General features: G+C 44.4%; 1 protein-coding gene and 1 long non-coding RNA gene across 4 annotated transcripts in view; both read right to left on the reverse strand.

The window, feature by feature from the left end:
• Window positions 1–571: 571 nt before the first annotated feature.
• Window positions 572–4,624, reverse strand: LOC143216654 (uncharacterized). Its single transcript, XR_013010598.1, has 2 exons — window positions 3,865–4,624; window positions 572–3,015 (listed from the first exon to the last, which is right to left on the reverse strand). It is a non-coding gene; the product is annotated as an uncharacterized LOC143216654 (long non-coding RNA).
• Window positions 4,625–5,356: 732 nt separating this feature from the next.
• LOC143216652 (uncharacterized) overlaps window positions 5,357–20,843 on the reverse strand; it is a 73,855-nt gene continuing 58,368 nt past the window's right edge. For 2 of the 3 annotated variants that reach the window (XM_076439922.1, XM_076439923.1), the window contains 11 exons: window positions 18,010–18,516; window positions 16,797–17,703; window positions 14,901–15,845; window positions 13,925–14,173; window positions 9,272–9,456; window positions 8,810–9,058; window positions 8,058–8,219; window positions 7,544–7,829; window positions 6,444–6,681; window positions 6,218–6,368; window positions 5,357–5,808 (listed from right to left, as the gene is read on the reverse strand). In XM_076439922.1, coding sequence (XP_076296037.1) covers window positions 5,548–5,808; window positions 6,218–6,368; window positions 6,444–6,681; window positions 7,544–7,829; window positions 8,058–8,219; window positions 8,810–9,058; window positions 9,272–9,456; window positions 13,925–14,173; window positions 14,901–15,845; window positions 16,797–17,703; window positions 18,010–18,516 — 4,140 coding nt within the window. In that variant the 3' untranslated portion in view covers window positions 5,357–5,547. The remainder of the gene's footprint in view (window positions 5,809–6,217; window positions 6,369–6,443; window positions 6,682–7,543; window positions 7,830–8,057; window positions 8,220–8,809; window positions 9,059–9,271; window positions 9,457–13,924; window positions 14,174–14,900; window positions 15,846–16,796; window positions 17,704–18,009; window positions 18,517–20,843) is intronic. The other variant, XM_076439924.1, reaches the window with a different exon arrangement.

A 20,843-nucleotide genomic window follows, 5' to 3' on the forward strand; every position in this document is an offset into this window, starting at 1 on the left:
AATTTTTCAGTTTTTGAGATATTTGCGAAAAACAGCAGCTACTACTTCATTGAATTTTGCCTGTACGTGCACGTCCGTGCTGTGCGTATGCGTCACCATGATGCAACCGCTCGTCAACTGTTTCTACTTTTTAAAACTTTTTAAAACGTATGATGATGAAGAATGAGTACATATTACGACGACACCACACACACCCACACAGTGTTTCTGAGAAGAAACGGCTAACGACATTTTATTCAAAAAGGAATATTTTCCCGAAATTTCATCCAGTTCTGAGCATGGACGTCTTTGGAAGTCTTTGGAAGAAAAATTTTGGTTTTTATCTCATTTTTATAGAGATATCGAGGTCACCTTCATTTTTTTAAATGCAACCACCCTTTTTTAAACATCTACAATGATAGTCCCTTTTATTACGAATTCGGTGACTATAATTACTTTCGTAATGAAAAGGACTATCATTGTAGATGTTTAAAAAGGGGTGGTTCCATTTTAAAAATTGAAGGTGACCTTGACATCTCTAAAAAAAATTATATAAAAACAAAAATTATTTTGGTATCGTTTGAGCCCCGTTTTATCGTTCTACTTTGTCCTCCAGACATTTAATGTAGGGTAAACTATATTATTAACACATTTCTTCCTCGAAGTAGTGAAACTAACTCGTTGATTACCAATTTTTATAGATCAGTAGAAGTGAAAATAGTAATGAAATATAACGATTAATAAAATTACTATTGCACGCACGTGCTTGGCCAGTGTGCAAGAGATAAGTGTCGACTTACCTGTCAAGGAACATCGAAAGCTGGGAAGAGAAGTTCGCAAGGAATTGCGCGGCATTGAACAGAGCCACGTCCGATCAATAATTGGTACATACTACTAGCAGCTGAACTCTCGCGATAAGAGTTGCTTCCGCTAAATGAAAAGAAATTCTGACGAAATAAAAATTAAATTACCAATGTCTATATACAACTTGTCACTGTAACAAATTTTTATCACGAAAATACGCTCCGGTTTAAATTTTCATTCCACAAATCGTACAAAAAAAATTGTTCCACTTTTTGATTCGATCAAACGAGTATCCGCTGTTCCGCTCAGGAACTGGAAAACTGCACTGCAATCTTGAAACATTTCTCCACTCGGTTTTCCCCCTTTTAAAAACAGCTAAGATTGTTAAAAAACTGGAACGAACGTCGCTGAAGCAGCATAAGCTTTCCATTCCCTGGGAAATAAATACATTGAACAAGAGACCGTAGATTCGATCAACATTTCCTGCGATTTCTCAAGCGTGTAACGACGCAGAGCAATGTAAACGCATCGGGAATAGCTACGGATTACCTTTGGAGACATATCAGCGTGAAATCAGCAGATGATGGCATTAACTCGGAAATTCCCGGCACAATAGTGTTCAACGGACCGATCAATCGATAAACATTCCAAATATCTTCGCTGAATGGCCAGAAAAGTTCCGCGAATTCGAATTTATTCAACTCGCCAAAACCTGCTAATCCAGAACGTATTACGGTTACCCTCGTATAAACGGTTAGTTGAAGGGATTAATAAATCTGTGAATGAAAAAAGGGAATAAATAATATCAGTAAAATATAACAATAAAAAAGATCCATCGTCCAAGAGTGAAACGTCCAATTAGCAGCGTTTTACGGAATAATTAGCAGATTAGCCTCGCAGAAAAGGTTCGCTTAAAGGGTTGCGCGTGGTATCGAGTGCGGCCGGGAAAGAAACCCCGGCCATTTCGCCGGCAACAAACTAATAAGAAAATGCTCTTTTCCGGGACCGGGAGCTGAAAAATGTTCCCCCTCGAGCAATTGCTCGCGGCGTCGCTTTTTCCCGGCGCGGTCTTTCACCGTGCGTCACTTTTCCACCCCCGTTTTCAACGCGCCCCTTTTCATCGGCGCAACTGGACCAGGAACACCCGGGACCGTGGTCCCGCATACCGCGAACGTGGCCCGCGTTCACCGTGTGCGAAATGAGAACGGGTTTTTAATTAAACCTTATGAATTTAATGGCACAAAAGCAGCCGCGAGCGACCGAGACCACGTAAACCGCGTTTTTCAATATCACGACGCGCGACGCGAAGACGACCTCGAAAACGCCTCCAGATGCTGCGATTTCCATATTAAGAATCTTTTTTTCCGCTCGCTGTCACATACTTCACGCTATCAGTCTGCCAGGCTTGAACCAGGCTGTATCCAAATATAGAAGACGTAGTGAAAACTGCAATTATGTACATATATATGAGGTAGGTTCAAAATATAGGAGTTCAAATAAAAGACGAACACAGCACATTTTAAACTTTTTTATTCAAACAAAGATTTTTGAAAATTCCTATAGGTACGGAAAGATCAAGTTCAAATATAGAAGACTCATATCAAATATAGAAGATGTGGCAACGAGAGGGTTGAAGAATTGAGTTATGGATGCCGATTGATCAACTGGTCCTTGTGTTGTTTCTAATGTACAATCCTGAAAGTGGAGTGATTAAATGGCGATTTTGATACTGTGGTTTAAAATAGATCTCATTTCTCCGCTTCAGACATGTTCAAATACATTTTTACGTCTGCTGGAGCAATGTACTCGTTTGATAAATGCTGGTCCAGTTCTTTCGTTAATTTCAAAAAATTTTTGAGTATATTTCTGGACGAAAATGAGGTTGACGATTATTGACAGTTTTATGGATGCCGAGAATTAACTGTAATTGATATTACCGTGCCGTTGCTTTTTCCAGCACCCTTTTAACCATTTCTCTGTTTTAGCAGTATAGGTTTGCTAACCTTTTCAGTTTTACTAAAAGCGGCCACGTATCGATTCGGTTCGATGAAACGTTCGGCTAATTCTATTCGAACCGATGCTTCAGATAATTTGGCAGGTAAACAGCAACACCTGTCAACAATTTTCACGTAACAATCTACTGTCAATTGCACGGTATCGGCAGAATATTCGAAATCACTCTGGGAATTCGTGAAAATAGCAATATAATTGTAAACTCGTTGAAAATAATTCCTGAAACAAAGAAAATACCTTGAAGATCAACATCGTTGTTATCATAGATTAGGGTAAGGTGGCTCAAGTCGTACCCCTTAAGAAAAAAACCGTATAAAACTTACGATTTATCAAATAAATAGAAATTAAATGTGTTATTCAAAACCTGAATTAATATTGTTGTTGTTTATTATAACAAAATTAGAAAATCTATATGCTTTCACGTAAAATAAACTAAATCTTTAAAAACTTACATCGATACGACTAAAGGAACCGGTTTCCAAAGTCGTACCACTAATAGCCTAAGTCGTACATAAGAATTCAATTAAGCAACAATAATAGTTAAAACGTATTTTTCATTAATCTGTTTACATGACACATTCAGTTAATATAAACATGACATACAAAGTTTGTTCTTTTGTCAAATCCAGCGCATACATCGTGCATCCATGATTTGCATTTCAAGCGTTGAATCATGCTTTCCTCCCGATCTTCTCCACAAATAAAACAAAACTAATCGTTTTCTTCCTTTTAATTTTTAATGCCAATTCCTTTTTATTAATTACTGCGTTTCTTTTATTTGCTGCATTTTTATGTTTTCTTTATTCTGCGTTGACGTTATTTCGACTGACGAGGTAGTACGACTTAAGAATCTCATATGGGTACGACTTAATACACGGCACAAGTTAAATTTAAAAAGTATACATAACCTAACTGACTAAAATTAATACGATTTCGTTTCGACCAAACGATTATGTAAATTCTACTGAATTTATATTTAATGAGGAACATAATTTTATCAATAATTTACTTGCAAGATTAACTACCAAACATATGCAGAAAATTATAAGAATATTGAAATAAACTTACTTGATGGCAGGATTTATAATGAGGCTGGTTTATGGCAGACAATAATACGTAAAGCAACTTGTTTGACTCACAGATGTCTATTTGGTTGCCATTGTATGTGCTGTTGTCGCCGTAGTTCGTTAAAAATTCAAGTGGTACGACTTGAGCAACCTTACCGTACATATGTCAAACTTCCTTCAAAATTTCATTAAAAAATATTAATATTCACGAAGACAGAGGAACTTCGAGTGAACTCTCTCAGTGGAGAGAAGTCGTCTTTTCAATTCTGGAAGTATAAGGCGTCGAAAACGTGGCGTCGTCGATTACGTGGACGCCTTCCTCCACCAGGAATTACAGGGCGGCACTATTGATTGCTCTGGCCGGTGCCGGTGCTCCGATATTGCATTACCGATAATACGCGTTCGATTTCGTGCGTGGCTATTATGGAATTTGTTGTAGCGGATACTTGGCACGGATTCCAAGCCGCGACGTTGACAAATGGACGCTGCGTTTGCCACCGTGCCGCGGCCTCTACACGCGATACAAATGATCCCGTGACGAAAACCACGGCACCGTGTCCGATTTTCTTGATGACTTGGGGAAAAAACAACACTGGGCTCCGCCTTTCACCGGAACCCGGCCGTTTCTTATCACGGGAAACAGATTTATTGGTCTTTTTAACGTCGTTAATTTACCGTGCTACCAGCCAACGAAAATCTAATCCATATTCCGATATGCACGCGCCCTGGAAAATGGCGGAACCGCTATCTGCATCCGCATCATTGAAAATAGATGTGAAACGAGTGCATTTTATTGTTTTATAGGTAACCTATCGATATTTATAATTTTACAGAAAGTTGCCGCAATACGTGAACTGTATACAATTCGCAAAAGAAGGAGCGACGGGATGAACGGTTTTTGGCCACAAAGTATATTTTATACAAATTCTTAGGAATATTATTGGTACAAGGGGTGGAATTATAATGAAACATGTACATACAAAGAGTCTTCCAGCGGAATCGATCGTGCGGCGTATATCGGCCGCCAGAATTGAGCATTGGCACGTACTTAAATTCCTACCGTTCGCAATGACATAATCCGCGTGCACCGTTTACGGCGGCCAATAAATTTCCATCGATCTCTACACCGCGATGTGTCGTTCAATCTCGACAAACGAGTCGCCATTCGATGCCCACCCTAAAACGGAACGTTTCGACGGCTCGCAATTTGCAGTAGGATCTCGATTGACCGACTCAACCCCCTGGACCACCAGGCCGGACACAATTTGCAACATAAAATTAAACCGCATTCACTGTTCCCCCGTTACGGTGGATATTACAGTCCTCGCTGGAAAATATATTAATTGCAAACCGCGTCCTCCTTTTCATACAAGTAAAAAAGATATAAATAAAATCGTCCGTAGATCTTAAATTGTCAAAAATCAACGTCCAATGAAAAGCATATACATTTTAGTTGAAGCTTCATCATGGCAATATAAAAAGAAATAAATAAATGGCGGTCCGAAGGGGTTGACCAACAAGGTAATAAATTAATTTGTCAATTTGTTTTGTACAGACGATGCTACGAGGCAGAGAATGCTATTAAATGTACAATTATGATCAGACTGTGGACTTTAAAGATCCGCAGTCTAATTAAAATAATCCGTTAATGAACACCCTACTAAACATTTGTACATGTTCTGGATTATCGGACGCGAGCCAAGCGGTTCCGCTGCTCGTCCAGGAGCAACGACGCCTCGCTCATGATTTTCGCGCTGGTTCGAACCAGAAACAATAGCTGGTACTCGTCCGTGACGGTCAGGGATGATCTGGTCCTGACCAGTGCATGAAGAACATTCGCTCTTTCCAGGTCGAGCCATCTTTGAAGGGTGACTTCCCTCTCGCGCGGTCCTCCTAGGGTCACGTCCGCTGGACCCCATAGAGAAAACTCGAGAACGGACTTCACCTGCACAAAGAACACGTTTCAGGATCTACCTTTCTACAAGAGAACCTTGGGGAGCTGGATAAAAGCTTCGGACCCTTCTGCACCCTACAACCTCCGCTCGGAAACTTTATATTAAACTTTGCTAAAGGGGAGATCTGTTCCAAGTGAAGATATTTAAATGAGAAACATACTGGGCTTCCTAAAATTAGTTTTCTTATTTTTCTGACGTTTCACATTCTTATTCAGACGTCAAAGGTATCGAAATCGGGAAACAGATATAATAGTTAATTTCGGGGCGCAGTTAGTCATGATTAGCTGATAATGAACTAAATCTAATCGTCTTTGTGTAAGCAGAGCCGCGAGCCACAATTACGGATGATTAGCATCGTTGCGTTAATTCCAGATTAATCCTGCCACACTCGTTTCCTACCTGAGACAAGGTGACGGCTTTCTCCCTCATCAGCAATTCCTGAATCAAAGGCAGCCGGCTCGTTAAGTTCAGCTGCTGTAGCGCCAGGAGGGCGCAACGACACAAGGAGACCCTCTCCTCGTCCCTCTGCTCGTTCGTGTCTACGTTCAATCTGTCAGCCGTTACCGAACAATGAGTAAACCAATTTCGAGGGAACGTGATTTCTTCGGACGCAAGGTTTACCGACCCTTGAAGAAGATACAGCCTGTAATAGGCGTCCTTGTCCTCTCTGCAGAGCACCACGTTGCTCAGGCTTCTCGCGGACTCCTCGATACCCCGTGCTTGCAGGCTCTTCAACGCTGTCACGAATTGAAGCAGCACGAACGAGGCTTCGCGAATTGTTCCCTCGTCGTGCATCTCCTTCGTTGAGACTCCGAACGACTGTATGGTGTTCACTTGCAGTCGAGGGAACACCGATATGGTCGCTGCAATGGAAACCGAAACGATTTTAGTCGAAATCGATTGAAGGACGCGGTGCCTCTCTGGTTGCTCTTTGCACGAGACCGAGGAGCGACAACTATCGGGTCAAGCTAGTATTTTACAGATCTTATTAATATTCTGTACTTTTTCACGAAAGAAATATAGAAGTCCTTTCGACTTGTATATGTATTTCGCGATAACGATTATCGAATATTGCATAAACCAGCAGTTACCATTAATTAACGTATTCCAAAGCTGAATCCGGGAATATCAAAACGAGGAAAAATGGTGGATACACAGGGACAGTAGTGCTTACATATTAACGCCCCCAACTTGTAAATAAATTCCCGGAATGTACCGGAAGGAAGCAAAGAGAGTTCCGCTCGGCGATTTTCGCGGTAATAAATATTGAGCGCCGGTAAAGAGGGATTATCACCTGCGCGGGCGTCGGCTATTAGCTCGCATAAACTGGCGATTAATGGGTTCTATATTTGCGAAACAGCGCGACGGTCTCGGAAGCAATGAGAAACGGAAACCCTTTTGAATTTTTAACGAGGCTTTAAGGGAAGTAGAAATACGGAGGTATTGCCGAGGATAATGCGCGACGAGCAAAACGTTGGAAAGCGTTTCGCGAAGCTATGTTTAAAACCGATTAACCCGTTGGTATATAGGAGAAAGAGAGGATTATAATCATGACAAATAATCGGCGGAAGATTTCCTCCGAGTATTGAACGGTTACGATTATTGAGAGGCCAATAGCGGGAAAGTATTTACACCTCGGGAGAGCGTTTATCGGATAGAAGTTCAGAACGTAGAGGGGGGAGGGGAGAAAGAGATGGAGGATATTGGAGAGGTTGCTGGGTTTACCTTCGAGCTGCTTGTTCCCCGGCAGACACGTCCCGCCAGTAATTTCTTTCGGTACGCTGTCTATAAACTCGATTATAGGTGCCAAATAAAATTCCTTCCTCGACACGTGTGTGGCCAGATCGAACGCAACGCACAGGCTGACGTTCAGCTCGTTCCACGTCGCCGAATAAAATATTCTTCTACCGACGGTGATCGACGTATTGGTATCGATGCTGAAGTGGCTCAGACGGGGATTCGTATTTTTCAGGGCACGCAGACCCGTCGACACTTGCGGAGTTTGGTTCAGCTGCAACAGATCGAAAACGGAGGTCTGCATTTCCCATGCATAGAGTCCCGTCCGACACGGTTTAACAGGACCGATGAACCGTCGACCTCCAAACATAGTGTCCTCCCAAACTAACTCGAGATACTAGTCCGATCAATGCAAAAGTTTATTCAGATTGGAAATTTTCGTAAACTTTATTTTCGCTAGTTCAGACTGGAGGTTCTTGAAAACTGAAAAAATGATGGATACCTGTTCGAGAAACTGGGCGAGTGCTTCATGATTCGCGACCACCACCGCTCCGTAATTATCCTCGAGGCTCCGATGAACTATGCTGCGACCTCTGCGTTGCCTCAATCGGCTTATCCTTAATTCGTCGTCCTTGCTCTTCCAGTCTTGATCCTCCTCCGGGCCCTGCATTTTAAAAATCCCATTATAAATTCTATAGAACCGCCCACAGAGCAATTTTATACCCCAGCCACCTTTTTAAAACGAAAATACCCAGCGCCTTACTCTTCCGCTCTTCAATATTTAGAAAAACCAATCAAGGATTCAAATCGCTGTGACACAGCTTCAAAATTAATACAAATTTGAACAAAATCTATAAAATCGATCTTAGATCGCGAGAAGAACATTCAAAGTTAATGCCACGCCCACCGAGCACTGAAGTGGGTGTGTCAGCGCTCGCAGCTGATGGTGGGGAGCTTGACCTTGATCCTCAGATCCAATCTATTCCGACTGTAGGTCACGACTGGCCGTAAAACCCAATGTAACTTTATTATTCAGCAGCGTATGCATTTTTTCGATCAATGTGGCAGCTGTCGGGATAGCTAGCGGTCATCTCTGAATTCTCACTCCGTCTTATAACAGGAAAGAAACTTTCCAAAATCAGGAAACTCGACTCTTTAAAAGTCGCTGTAGTCGAGGAGATATCTACATAATTTTGGGCGATAGTATGGTCGCATAGTGACGTTTTCGGCCACGGACCAGAATCGGAATCGTACCTCATCGCCCGTATAAAACCCGTACGGTGCGTAGAGCTCGCTCTCGGTTTCGCTGCCGCAATATGGGAGCGAAGTCGATCTGACGAACGTCTGGTGATGAAATTTGAATTCTGCACTGGTCTCCATCGCGTTGCTGTCGGATTTCCTCTTGCTGCTGAGATGAGATCCGACCGCGTGTCGGAGCTCGAGTCTCGAGTCGCACTCCGGCGAGCTGGAAAGGCACTCGTATACATGACTGTCGTTCGACGTCTGGAACAGTCGGGGAATCTCGGTTAGAATTAGCTATTACCACGACATTCTCGCGAGAAGTTCATCTAGTCTACAAGAACATTGGCTGTGGGACCACGGATCTTTATACGTTTAATGTTGGTAACAAGAATCAGCCAGGGTTCTTGTAAATTCTTAAACAACTTTTCCCGACGGCCATAAAAATCATAAAGAGCTCGCTAATGGCATGATTACCAGAGAATCGGACGCATTGGTAGCCGGGGCGACTACGCACTCGTAATCCTGATTGAGGGCCGGGCTTGAGGATCCGTGTTTCTTGAGGACCGGCTGCGAGATCGCTTGGTCCCTCATGCTGGCTGTTCTCTGGGGTTTCGAGGGTGCCAACGAGCTGCGCACCTCACCTGTAACATCCTCCGCTGCTGCAGGCACGTCCGCCATCGTCAAGCGCCACGGGTTAGTACCACAAGACACAAGGCATGTCACAAAACAGGCTAGCTAACGGTAACTAGCGGTAGGACGATATATGCTTCCAGTAATACTCTGGGGACCCGTTAACGCGCTAGTACCCTAAGTTCAGCGGGCTACTTTTTGCTGGGTGATCAAGCGACTAAACGTACAGGTCGACCGAGCATTCGGGAGCAAGGGAAACTAAGGTCACTGACGACGAGGAGCGAGGGAGTCCCGCGGGACTGCGACGGAGTCGCCTGAGCTTGTAAGGAGCCCAAAATTCGATGTCAAACTGTAAACTCTGATGGGGGTCGCTGGGAATGGGATGTGGCTCGATGATAGTCAATTTTAATCCGAAAGTTTCGCCCCGTTGGATTCGCTGTATCTATCAAACGCTAAAATTGTACAAGATGGTCCAATGACTTTGTTCGTCTTACATGTTCATCTAACATTTTTACTCTTTGGGAAATTATAGAGGATTTGATATGGTTAATGTCTAAACTAAGTAATGCTCGGTGGAACTATACTTAAATACAAGGAATCTTGAGATGACTAGCTAAATGTCTAGCTGACTAATTGACTGCGGATGTTCATCTGTAATATGCTTATTAATCTCCTTTTTCATTATTCGAAAATCTGATCTCACACTTCCGTCGAACTACATGTACAACATAGAACTTTATTAAAACCTTCGCTCCATCGATTATCGCGAGTTAGGGGCTCCAGTAAATTCATAAACGTCCGTTGTCCGCTTACAAGTCTTTCCTAAGGTTGCTTAGGGCCTTGCTAACTACTTGCAGGAACAAAGGACAGTGATTGACACTCCGGAAGCGAGGTCAGCCTGGTGCTTTAATCAAATTTAAACTTCCAAACTGGATCTCCGTGTTCTTACATCCCCAAAACATTACAATTTCTACAAACCCTCATGAATCCCTCCATTTCGAATCGTCGAAACCTATCAGCAATTACTCAATAATTAAACAGCCCTCGTAAAATTTCGCAAAAATTCCTACAAGTAAAAAGACGCTGATAGCGCGGTATACTCTGTCCATTGAACCCTCGATCAGGATCGGTACCATAATGAAACCGTAGCGAGGAGGTTCAAGGATGCCGGGGCGCCGTCCTAGATCGGCGTCCTCGAACTCAAGCATGCGGTTTTCGGCTCCCGGGGGGGCCCAAGTCCGTGGTCTCGTCGAGCAACCGAAATTTGTTTGTTTGCGACGGTAGGCACGCGGAGCATCCCGCTTCTCCCTGAAGAGGGGGTGGGATCGGGAGCGGTGGAGGGGAGGAGGGAAAGTAATTACACGGCTAAAGGGTTCAATAGAGTTCTATAAATTCCGCGCGAAGCACGTCGAATTAAGTGCTGCTCGGGAGTTGCCGCGCGCGCGATCATCGGGAATCCTGGAATTGGCAGGCATTCGTTATCAAGCCGCCACCGCTCTCTCCCCCGGCGTTCGCGAACACCCCTTCTCTCTCATCCGCCCCCCGCCATCGCACACCGATATCGAGGAAGGGGGCAATAAGGGGGCGGAACGAGGGAGAGGAGAAACACGATGCTAATATGCAATCAATACATGCGGCGTTAGTTGCACCCAGGCCGGTTAAGGAAACCTTGCGTAACACAATGGTACCACGATCGAACGTCACACCGACGTGTTTACTATTTACAGGCATCGGCGGGGGTGGTCCAGGGGGGGAGGGACGGTCGGATGCCAGATAGAAATGAGACGAACCATCCACCCCTCTCCTCCCATTTCGAATACACCACCCACCGGCTGTCGGCCCGACCGAGCAAAAGCGAAATCGATTCCTTGTCCAGCGGACGGGAATAGGGAAAAGGTATATTCCGACTAGTCACTCCTTGATAGATCTACATTCCTGAATACAGGAATGGAAAAAATGGAGGAGGAAACAGGGCTGAAAGAACGGTGGAAATAGGTTGCGTGTTTTTCAGGCTTGATTTTTGGTGTACCACTCGTGGAACGCAAAGTTTTGGTCGCCTGGAGAACTGTTTTCGAGTGTTCTAAGATGTTATGGGCTGCTCTTGTGCTACGGTAAGGCGTCGAAGTCGGTTTCGATTTTCGAGCTATTAGAGTTTCAGGTTGTTTGGATTTGTTACGAGGAGTGTGCATAATTTGGAGAAGTTTGTACATTTTTGAAGCTTGTCAATTTTCTACGAATGTGGTGGTTATATATTCTGTGAATGAATATTATAATAATTACTGAAGATTGTGTTGCAATATGTACGACATGAAAATAAATCTAATACCCTCTACGAACATTTTTACATAAATATACGAAATCCAATACCCAAAATCACTATAAAAACATAGAGTTACTGATATTTTTCTGTCACATTTTAATCCTACACCTAAAATGTACGAAGGTCTTTCCGCTTCGAATATTCGGCACGCAATTAAGAAAGATCTACCCGGTACGAGTAACAACAGCCACATCGATTCACAGTTTCCAATATCCATAAATACTATAAAAACGCGTTACCGTCCCGAAAATTGCTAGACGATTAATCGAACCTTACCGAGCACAGAGTCGTTCTACCAGGTTACAACGAACACCCTGTATACTAATCCCGATCATTCCCAGAGCGCAGTTCGATCGGTTTGCATGCGGTTAACGGCGAGGCAAGCCGAAAACGAATCGCTGTCGCAACAACGGATCGTAAAAAAAGGAATCGATTCGCACGTTTCCGGTTCTCGGTTCGTCGTTTCGCGTCATCGAGGTTTCCGTTCGCTCGTCATGAAGAGAACGCACGCATAATCACGGCGCTGCCGTTATGGCACTCAAACAGAAAAAGGAGGGGAGAACACACGGCGCGGGTGCAACGAACAAAACACGACCAAATCACGATCTATCGAAAGAGACCGTGAAAGAACGGATTACGTGACCAAAAAAAAGAAGGCTCTCTGGTTCGTTATATTATCTAATTCACTTTTTTTGTTTTCAAGCAACAGTCGTTTATTTCAGACAAAGAAATTCGATGTTACATCATTAAATGTCGTTCTATTTACAAAACGATGTTTGTCCATGTGCGTGTGCGTGTGCGTGTACGTGCGTGTGTGTGTGTGTGTGTGTGTGTGTCACGTGTCTCTGTGTATCGATGATAATGTTGCGTGTGCGTGTGTTGGTATTTGCGTGTCAAAGCGTCGATTCATAACAACTTGTATCGTGGTTTTCCATTCGTGTCAGCCATTCTCAAACTTTCTGATCGCACTCTTTTCTCTTGTCGTATTCCGTTCGCTGTTCGCGACACGGGACAATTTTTATGCGCGGATCGGGGGCGAATCGCGATCGCGGAACGGGGACACGATGTGTAACACGGGCTCTATACGAAGACATAATGTATCACAGTGGATCGTGAATAATCGATTGTATATTGTAATGGTTATTAAGTCTATAGCGATTAAGGGCAGTTAGTTCGTCTCAGAAAAAAGTTAATGATGAAGTGGTATACAAGTAGAAAAACGCGTATGGCATATACAGCTATGGAACACGGTCTCGAGAGTATCATAATCGATTGACTAAAAATTGCTCCTTCGATCGAGGCGTTCTTTTGGTCGTCAACGATGCGGCGCGACAGTGAGCTTGCAGCGATGCTGATTCCCGCGAAATTGGTCTCTGTTAGGGTGAATTGCTGTGATACTGAATACTTATACTAGACATACTTAATTCGAATGTGTTTTATCAAGTAAGATCAATTATAACAATGTTTTCACTCTCTTTACATCCCACTAGGTAGAACATTTGCATAAAACGGAAGTAAGTATTCTGTGTAGGAGCAAGCCATCCTATTACTCAAGTCACAGCGCAGTCTCGCATCAAAATTCATAATGAATTCACGCAACATTCGCAGTGAAGAGGCTCGTGCAGCCCGGAAACTTCACGACGATCGAACGTCGACTCGACGAGGCGAACGAGGAAGATTAACGATTAGCGAAAAAGGGCTGGGGGTGATAGTCAACCACCGGTCATCCAGTTACAGGATCGAGCACCAGTGTTGGGCAATAGTCATCCAAAATAGCTGACAAAACATCGATCCATGAATTCATTGTCCACGATACAAGAAATAAATCAAAGTTCCTTATTACTCGAGATTTCCAAACGAAAGAATATAATTCATAAATTTCTCACTTCAAACATTTTTATCTACATTTACTTCGAGTATTAAATAAAGATTCTCCGAACGAACAACTCGAGCGCTGAATAACATAATTAATGAACTTGTATTTAAAGAACGCCCAACACTGTCGAATACTCCTCGGTAATATTAGACCGCGCGCAAAAGTATAGAAAGATTCGCGAAAATTAAAAAAAAAATGATAAAGAGGAAGCAGCTGGCGCGAGGATTCGTGTGAGTATGGCTGTTACAACATCGAGACTTGCCGTGGTTCCATTAGTTACATTGTATGGGCCTGAACTTACCCAGATTCGCGTAAATCGAGTCTGAGGTGGTCGAGGCCGCCGGCTGCCAAGACGAGGATGATGATGACGACGAAGTAGAGGAGACAGACGACGGGGACGACGATTTCGAGGACTTGTCGCTTCTAGACGGAAGCTGTTTGGTCTCGACGCGCGGTGGTGGTGGTCGGACCGGTTTGCTGGATGGATCGAGCCGAGGCCAATCCTCTAGGGACTGATTCCGTGGCGGTGGCGGTGGTTTCCCCGGTCTCACTGTAAACCACGCCGAAATATCGCAGCCATGTTAGGTTTCTTACTGTTTTCATACGTGGTCGGGGGAATTCAGTTTAAACCCCCCTTGCAAACTGTATTTGCGTATACTCTCTTAGGAGCTGAGCTTAGACTAGCTTCATGGATCTGAAGAAGCTGAAGCATGGATTATTGGAATCTTCGATTGCTAAGTGTACCGGGTACTTCAGCAAGGGATCTTGTGACATCAGATGATCCATCAAATAATTTAATTAATCAATTCAGTATCAAATATGATTTTACTTATTGTGTTTCTTTAGAAGGCAAAATATTTTTGTTGCTCAACACAAATCGACGGGAATCTTGAAGAGATCGCGAAAATTGATCGAGGAACATTGAACTCCGCGAACACCTCATAAAAATCATAATTTTAATTAATCAATTCAGTATCAAATATGATTTTACTTATTGTGTTTCTTTAGAAGGCAAAATATTTTTGTTGCTTAACACAAATCGACGGGAATCTTGAAGAGATCGCGAAAATTGATCGAGGAACATTGAACTCCGCGAACACCTCATAAAAATCATAATTGCCAAGATCCCTGAATGCCGGAGTCCTCCAACAATATGAAATTCATCGATCTAGGTAATCCATGCTTCAAGTAAATCGCGAGTTATGAAACCCTGGAATCCGTCCTCCATTCTTCCCAGTCCTGAATAGAGGACTCTAGCTATCAGAAAGTATACTCACCGGCTGCGTGGGCTCCAGGGGACAACGGCGATCGAGTAGCTCTGCCGTCGCTTCTGGGTCCGCAGGAATCAGGTTGATCTTCGCTTATCCTGCTGATCCGGTCGTTGCCCACGACTTCAACAGCGGCGCCGTCGAGTTCCAGCGGATGGATGATCTCCAGTCTAGGTTTTGGTTGTGGTGTCGACGGGATTTCATCGGTCCTGACTGACCCATGACCGCTGACCATGTCCACGTCTTTCCTAGAGCCCATCCTGAGGAACCTCTTCAGAGAGAATCGCGATCTACCTCGTTTCTTCTCTTCTCTAACCTCCTGTCCATTTGTTAAACTATCTTGAGACAGAGAAATCGTCCTCCTGGACGTGGGGTCTGAAGACTGCGCGCTAGTTGGATCGGGAAGTTCTGAAACAGCTTTTCTGAACTTGGGGCTGCAAGAAGAAGCTCTCTCCCTCTTTTCCTTCTCTCTGACCACTGGACAATCTGACTTGAAGGTCGCAATGGGGTTCCTTGCGAACAAGGTAGAGCTGGGTGCTAATTCCTCAACGGGTTCAGCTGCTGGAGGCTTGGGGGCCATTCTTCGTTTATTAGGCGAGCGAATGGACTCCGCTGCTGGAATCTGGGTGTCCAAGACTTCCTCTTCAACGTCTACATCTTCAAGATCTCCACCTTCGGCTGCTTGGCATCTGGATGAATTTATCGGAGACAGATTTGATTTGCATCCTGGAGATAGTTCTGACGAACTTGGTTTCTGGCTTGATTTTAATGGAGATTCAAGGTCCTGGCTGGATGGGAGGTTCTGTATCCTACTGGCCTGATTGGTCTTGACGTCAGGGTCTCGTGGTACGCTGTCAATCACGTTGCGAGTCTGATCTGCAGGCTCCTCGGGCTTGTCTTTGCTAGCTGGCCGAGAACTGCTTATCTGCTCCTGTGGCGGTAGACCACTCGCACCTGAGAATTAGTCGCGACCGTGAACGTGGGTAATTGGATGGCGGTGTGGGGCGGTTGCCCGGCTCGTTTCCGTTAATTACAGAGCCGAATTAACGCAGCCGGCCGATCGTCTTATGAGTAATCATGGTATCTCGTTGCGGCGCTCGAGATCGCTGCATCGGGATTGATATTATCGGGGAATTAAACGGTTTCCGAATCTTTGCTTGCAACTAGATCGTTGGCATAATGGCTGGCGAGGTAGTAGAGGTTGGTGCAGGTTTGATTTGGAATGGGTACTTGGGTTTCGATAGGGAGAATGCGTCGTCCTTCAAGATGCTAAGGAACAACTGCAAATATGAACGTAATAAGGAAACTCGCAAGACTGCTCCAAAGCCCGAGGAGATTAAGACGAGAATTAACTTCGAGGATGTCGTGTCGTTCTGTCTGACTCTTAATTATGCCAGGTAAATTCGTTAGCTTAATGGCGTTTTAAGAGAAAATTGTTCTTGGATAATCTGGGATGGCGCTTGCCTCTGGGTGCGCTCAAAGTGACTCGGATAAATGTGTAGTGGAGTGATTAGTTAGTTTTATTTATTTATTCAGTGCTGAAAATTTTTACTTCCGTGGCTGTGAAATAAAAAATTTAGAGAGAGTAGTTTTACCTTGACTGAGAAGTTTAGTTGGATTTATTTAGATTTTTAATAAAATTGGATAAGAACGACATCATTCTGGTAGCTTGTATATTGAGAATGTATTGTATTCGTGTATTATATGCATATTGTGATCATCAAGGATTTTGTTAATTATTTTGTTCGATAAAGCTGGCTGGAATTCATGAAACTGGGTGGTGGCGCCATCTGACGGTAAAACGCGTAACCTTCCCCGTGGAAGAACACTTCTCTTAAAATATTAAATACTATGTTAAAAGTTGGCTTTCCTAATATAGAAATTAGTTCTAAAAAATATTCGCACCTGTACTTTGATTGGACCTAGTCACAGCATTACTGCCAGTCATCGCGTAGCTCTTCTTCAAGTTCGCATCAGCTACAGCCAGATTCTTAACTCCAAAATTAGCCGGCTTCTGTGGAACAACAGGCTTGGCCTTCAGCTCTGGATTCACCGCTCCATGAAGGAAAGAAGGTCTGGGTTCTGTAGTTATGATCGGCTTGCAGTTCTCGCCCTGGAGAGGTGACCTAGCTTCGATGATCGGTGGTGGGCTCCTCGGAAGTGCTGGTGGTTCCGTCATTTCCTCTTCATCCGCTCTGCCATCCGGCTCTCCGGCTAGCTCGCGACTTTCCTCGCAGCTGAATTTTTTCTCGGAATGATCGCCTACCACCTTCCGCAGCTCCGTAAGCGAGGGATCCTCGTTACCATGGGACACCGTGATCTTGTTCGTCTCTTTGCCGTGGATCATGGACCTGTCGCTCTCCGCAGCCTCCTCGGTGTCGTTTTTCGTCAATGGCGTCAACGTTAACTCGATACCCTTGTCCGACCCTTCGCTCTTTGATCTACAGACCTCCGGAGACCTTCTCACCGCTCTAGCACCTTCGTAGTCGACCTTAGTGCCGTTTTGAGAAGGTTGAGACACGGTTTTAGGCTTCTCGTTATCCAGCTTCTTGGTCACTAGACTGCGAACGACATTCCCGAATTTCTTGTCCGGTTTACCAACGTCTAAGATTCGTTCGACGTTCACCTCGCCATTCTTGTCCTTGGTGTCGTCGTTCTCCGGGATGTTGGTGCGCTGTATCACCGAAATTAGGTTGTTCGACGTGATCAAAGGCAGGTCCACGATCTTCTCCATGCCTGACGTATACTTCAGGTCCTTCCTGTCATCCTTCTTTGCTTCAATCTCGAGCTTCTTCGGCTGCTTTAGCGTTGTCTGCGGGAAACTCGAGATTAGGAACATGTTTTCATAATGTATACATTAGATATAATACCAACTCTATTAAATACGAGAATAGTGAGTTTGTTTTGTGGTTTATTTGTGAGCTTTGTTTTGTTTGTCATCGAAGAAGAACTAAACTCTACAAGCATCATTGATCCAATTTCATCTATAAAAGCGAATGTATGCATATGAAAGTCACACTGAAGTATCAATTTTAATAGTCCCAAATCTTGATAGATATTAAATGAAGATGTGACTTTCTGAGAGCGTCTACGATGCAATTGCTGAAATTCGCCTCACCTCCAATTTATCACCGTTCTCCGCAATCTTGTGCTTGGCAGGGCTGGAGGATCCATTGACGAATCCATTGATCTTCCTGTCCGCGGGTCTCTTCGCAGTCGGCAAGGTCTCGTCGCCGCCAAATGGCGTCACCGAGACGAGCAACGTGGTCTTCTTGCCTTCGGAGTCCTTCTGTATCCTGCCGAGCATCAAAGACGCGAAGGACCTAGTTGCTATCGAGGATTTTGGGGACTCGGTCGCCGTCACGACCGCTGTCAGGTTAGCTGTGATCGTGTTGAAGTTGGTATTGGCTCGTGTCAGGTTGCCCAAAGCGCGTTCCTCTTCGCTGTCTGGCAGACTGTCATCATCCGTGCCAAACGATTCGGTAAAGTCCTGCTCATCGTCCTCCTCGCCGTCCGAGAAGACGTCGTCGCCGCCATAACCGATTATCTCCGTCAGACATTCCGGGAATGCGACTGCCTTCTTCTTCTGATCCTTCTGGCCGACCGCCTTGCATCGCAAGATACCCTGAAACAACGATTCGCTATCAAAACCTACTCTTTTTGAGAACCTGTTCTGATGTCGTCAATATATCGACATTCGTGATTAAGAGTTAATTTATGAATATTAAGATCGCAGGAATCTCTAACGAGATTACAATTATGAAGAAAAATTGATTCAATACAGTACAATAAAAATCGCAAAAAATCTGGATAAATACCTACACTCTTGTTCCTTCTACAGAGAGCTGTAAAATAGTTAGTATTAGTGCTCTGTACTTCTAGTGTTAAAATTACCGAGGACATTGGACCAGATATCCGAGTTTCCGTCCGATTTACAGATTTGCTTTCATTCTGGCACCCCGGACAGAATTAGATATTACCGAGCAGCGATGGCTTAGTCAAGTTGGAATCGTTTCGAGCCCGCCACTATCCCCTGGTAATCCGTCTGATAATTCGGAAATCCGAAGAAATTCCAGATCTGTTTAAAGGGGGTCGAGCTCGCGGCGTCGACAGCCTTATCGTCCGCTGCCAGGAAATGAAAGTTCAGTCCCGAAGTTAAATACGGACGGGGGTTAGTAGAGGCCACGGATAGTCTATTTTTCCCCCCGGAAAGTTTCGGGGTGGTCAGCTGGCGTTAATGAAAGCGTTGAATTATTCACTCAGTATTCCGCCCGCTTCGAATTTTCGTTGGACGGCGAACGGGATACAAGGAGCCCATCGAATTACCTCTCTATACGGTGCCGAGTTTTAGAGATGTGGCGAACGTGCTTTCCAAGTCTTCGTTTCACGGCAAAAATTACAAATTCGGAGAGACACTTGCTTAAAATCATTGATTCGCTTTTTGCCCGGATAGAACTTTTCTTAATTTGCTGGGACCTCTAGAAGAAATCGAGGGAAGTATCATTCTGCATTATGTCTTCGAGAATTTCTTTAACTTAACATTTTTGTGGCATCTCTAATATCGTGAGGAAGGTGTGCAAATCGTAAAAAATTTTATTGTGCAGTCTCTGAGGTTATCCAACAACCAGGAATTCCTGGTTAGCGCTAACAGTGTCCATCGCGGCGATAAAATCGCTCGTGTCATTCCGGTATATCGTTCGAATTTCACAACACCAGTCAGCGAACGCGACATGGCCACGTGTCGTCGAAACGACACCACGAATTCTATCCACTGGAACCGACGACTCGACAAAAGCGCGACAATCCGCCGCGAAGTGTCGCACGGCCGGACCCTCTTCCCGCTCCCTTTTCTCAAGTCTTTCGTTTTTCCCCGAGACCACTTTTCCACGAACGCGTTTTGCAGCGGGAATGCTTTCGCCGGATGTTATCGACATACTTGGATATCCTCCTGGACGAGAAACGTCGCTATTTTCCATCTTCCGACGCTGAAAAGTCTCGGCGATTAGCATCGAGTGAAAGTATTTGCAGGGGTTGTTCCCTTTCTCTGCTCGTAACTTCCAACCTGCGTGAGATATATCGTTGTCGATTGATGAAAACTATTGCTGCCAGTCTGTTTAATGTATTTATTTATTCGTCATTTTAGTTCCTGCAGTTCGAAGAGCAGGAGGGTACCTTCTGAACCCGCCCACGTAATTCGAAACGGCCGCGTCAGACGAGCAAACGAGCTGCGAATAAAGAGGCTGTGTCCTCCATGTTACGCTCTCTGGACTCTTTGTGCGTGTGGCATGAGCGTCTTTCTCGAAACTGAATGCTTAAAAATATTTGTCGAGCGTGGGCGTCGTCACCGGCGCCGTACCCTCTCAGAATGACGCCCACCCTTGTCCGGCCACGCGTTAGACGATTAAGCGTTTACCCTTGTCGCTGGCTGACGTGGACGCATGCATCATGTAAATTTAGAATTCTCGACAATGAAACCGTCTCGCCGCGATTCTGCCTTCGTGGCTCTGAATGAAATATTCACGCTGACGCATTGCCAGACCCGCCTAATCACAGAGAGACTCTTGTTCTTTCTTTTTCGAGGGTCCTCCTTGATTCGAGCCAAGACATAGTGTCGAGCAATTTCAAGTTTGAAAGACGTAGAGACAATTCTGCTGTGTTTGGCCAGGTCAGTGACCGCTTCTTTGTCTTCTTTGTGTGGTTACTGACCGCTAAATAGAATCAATGTTGTACTTGGTAGAGATAATTGTTTTTGTAGCTGGTTTTAGTGAAATCCAGATGATTGAAAATCCTCGAATCCGCTGCAATAATCTACATCCCTAGAAGTTCATCCATTCGCAGCAGCGATATTAACAAAACAGGAGTCGGCAGAAATTGCAAAACGAAGCTTCCCGATTACAATTTCTTGAGCATCCTGAAAAAGTACCTAACCCGGACCATTCAACGGTGCAACAG

The sequence above is a fragment of the Lasioglossum baleicum genome, chromosome 15 (assembly GCF_051020765.1).
Source record: "Lasioglossum baleicum chromosome 15, iyLasBale1, whole genome shotgun sequence".
In the NCBI taxonomy this organism is placed as follows: Eukaryota; Metazoa; Arthropoda; class Insecta; order Hymenoptera; family Halictidae; genus Lasioglossum; species Lasioglossum baleicum.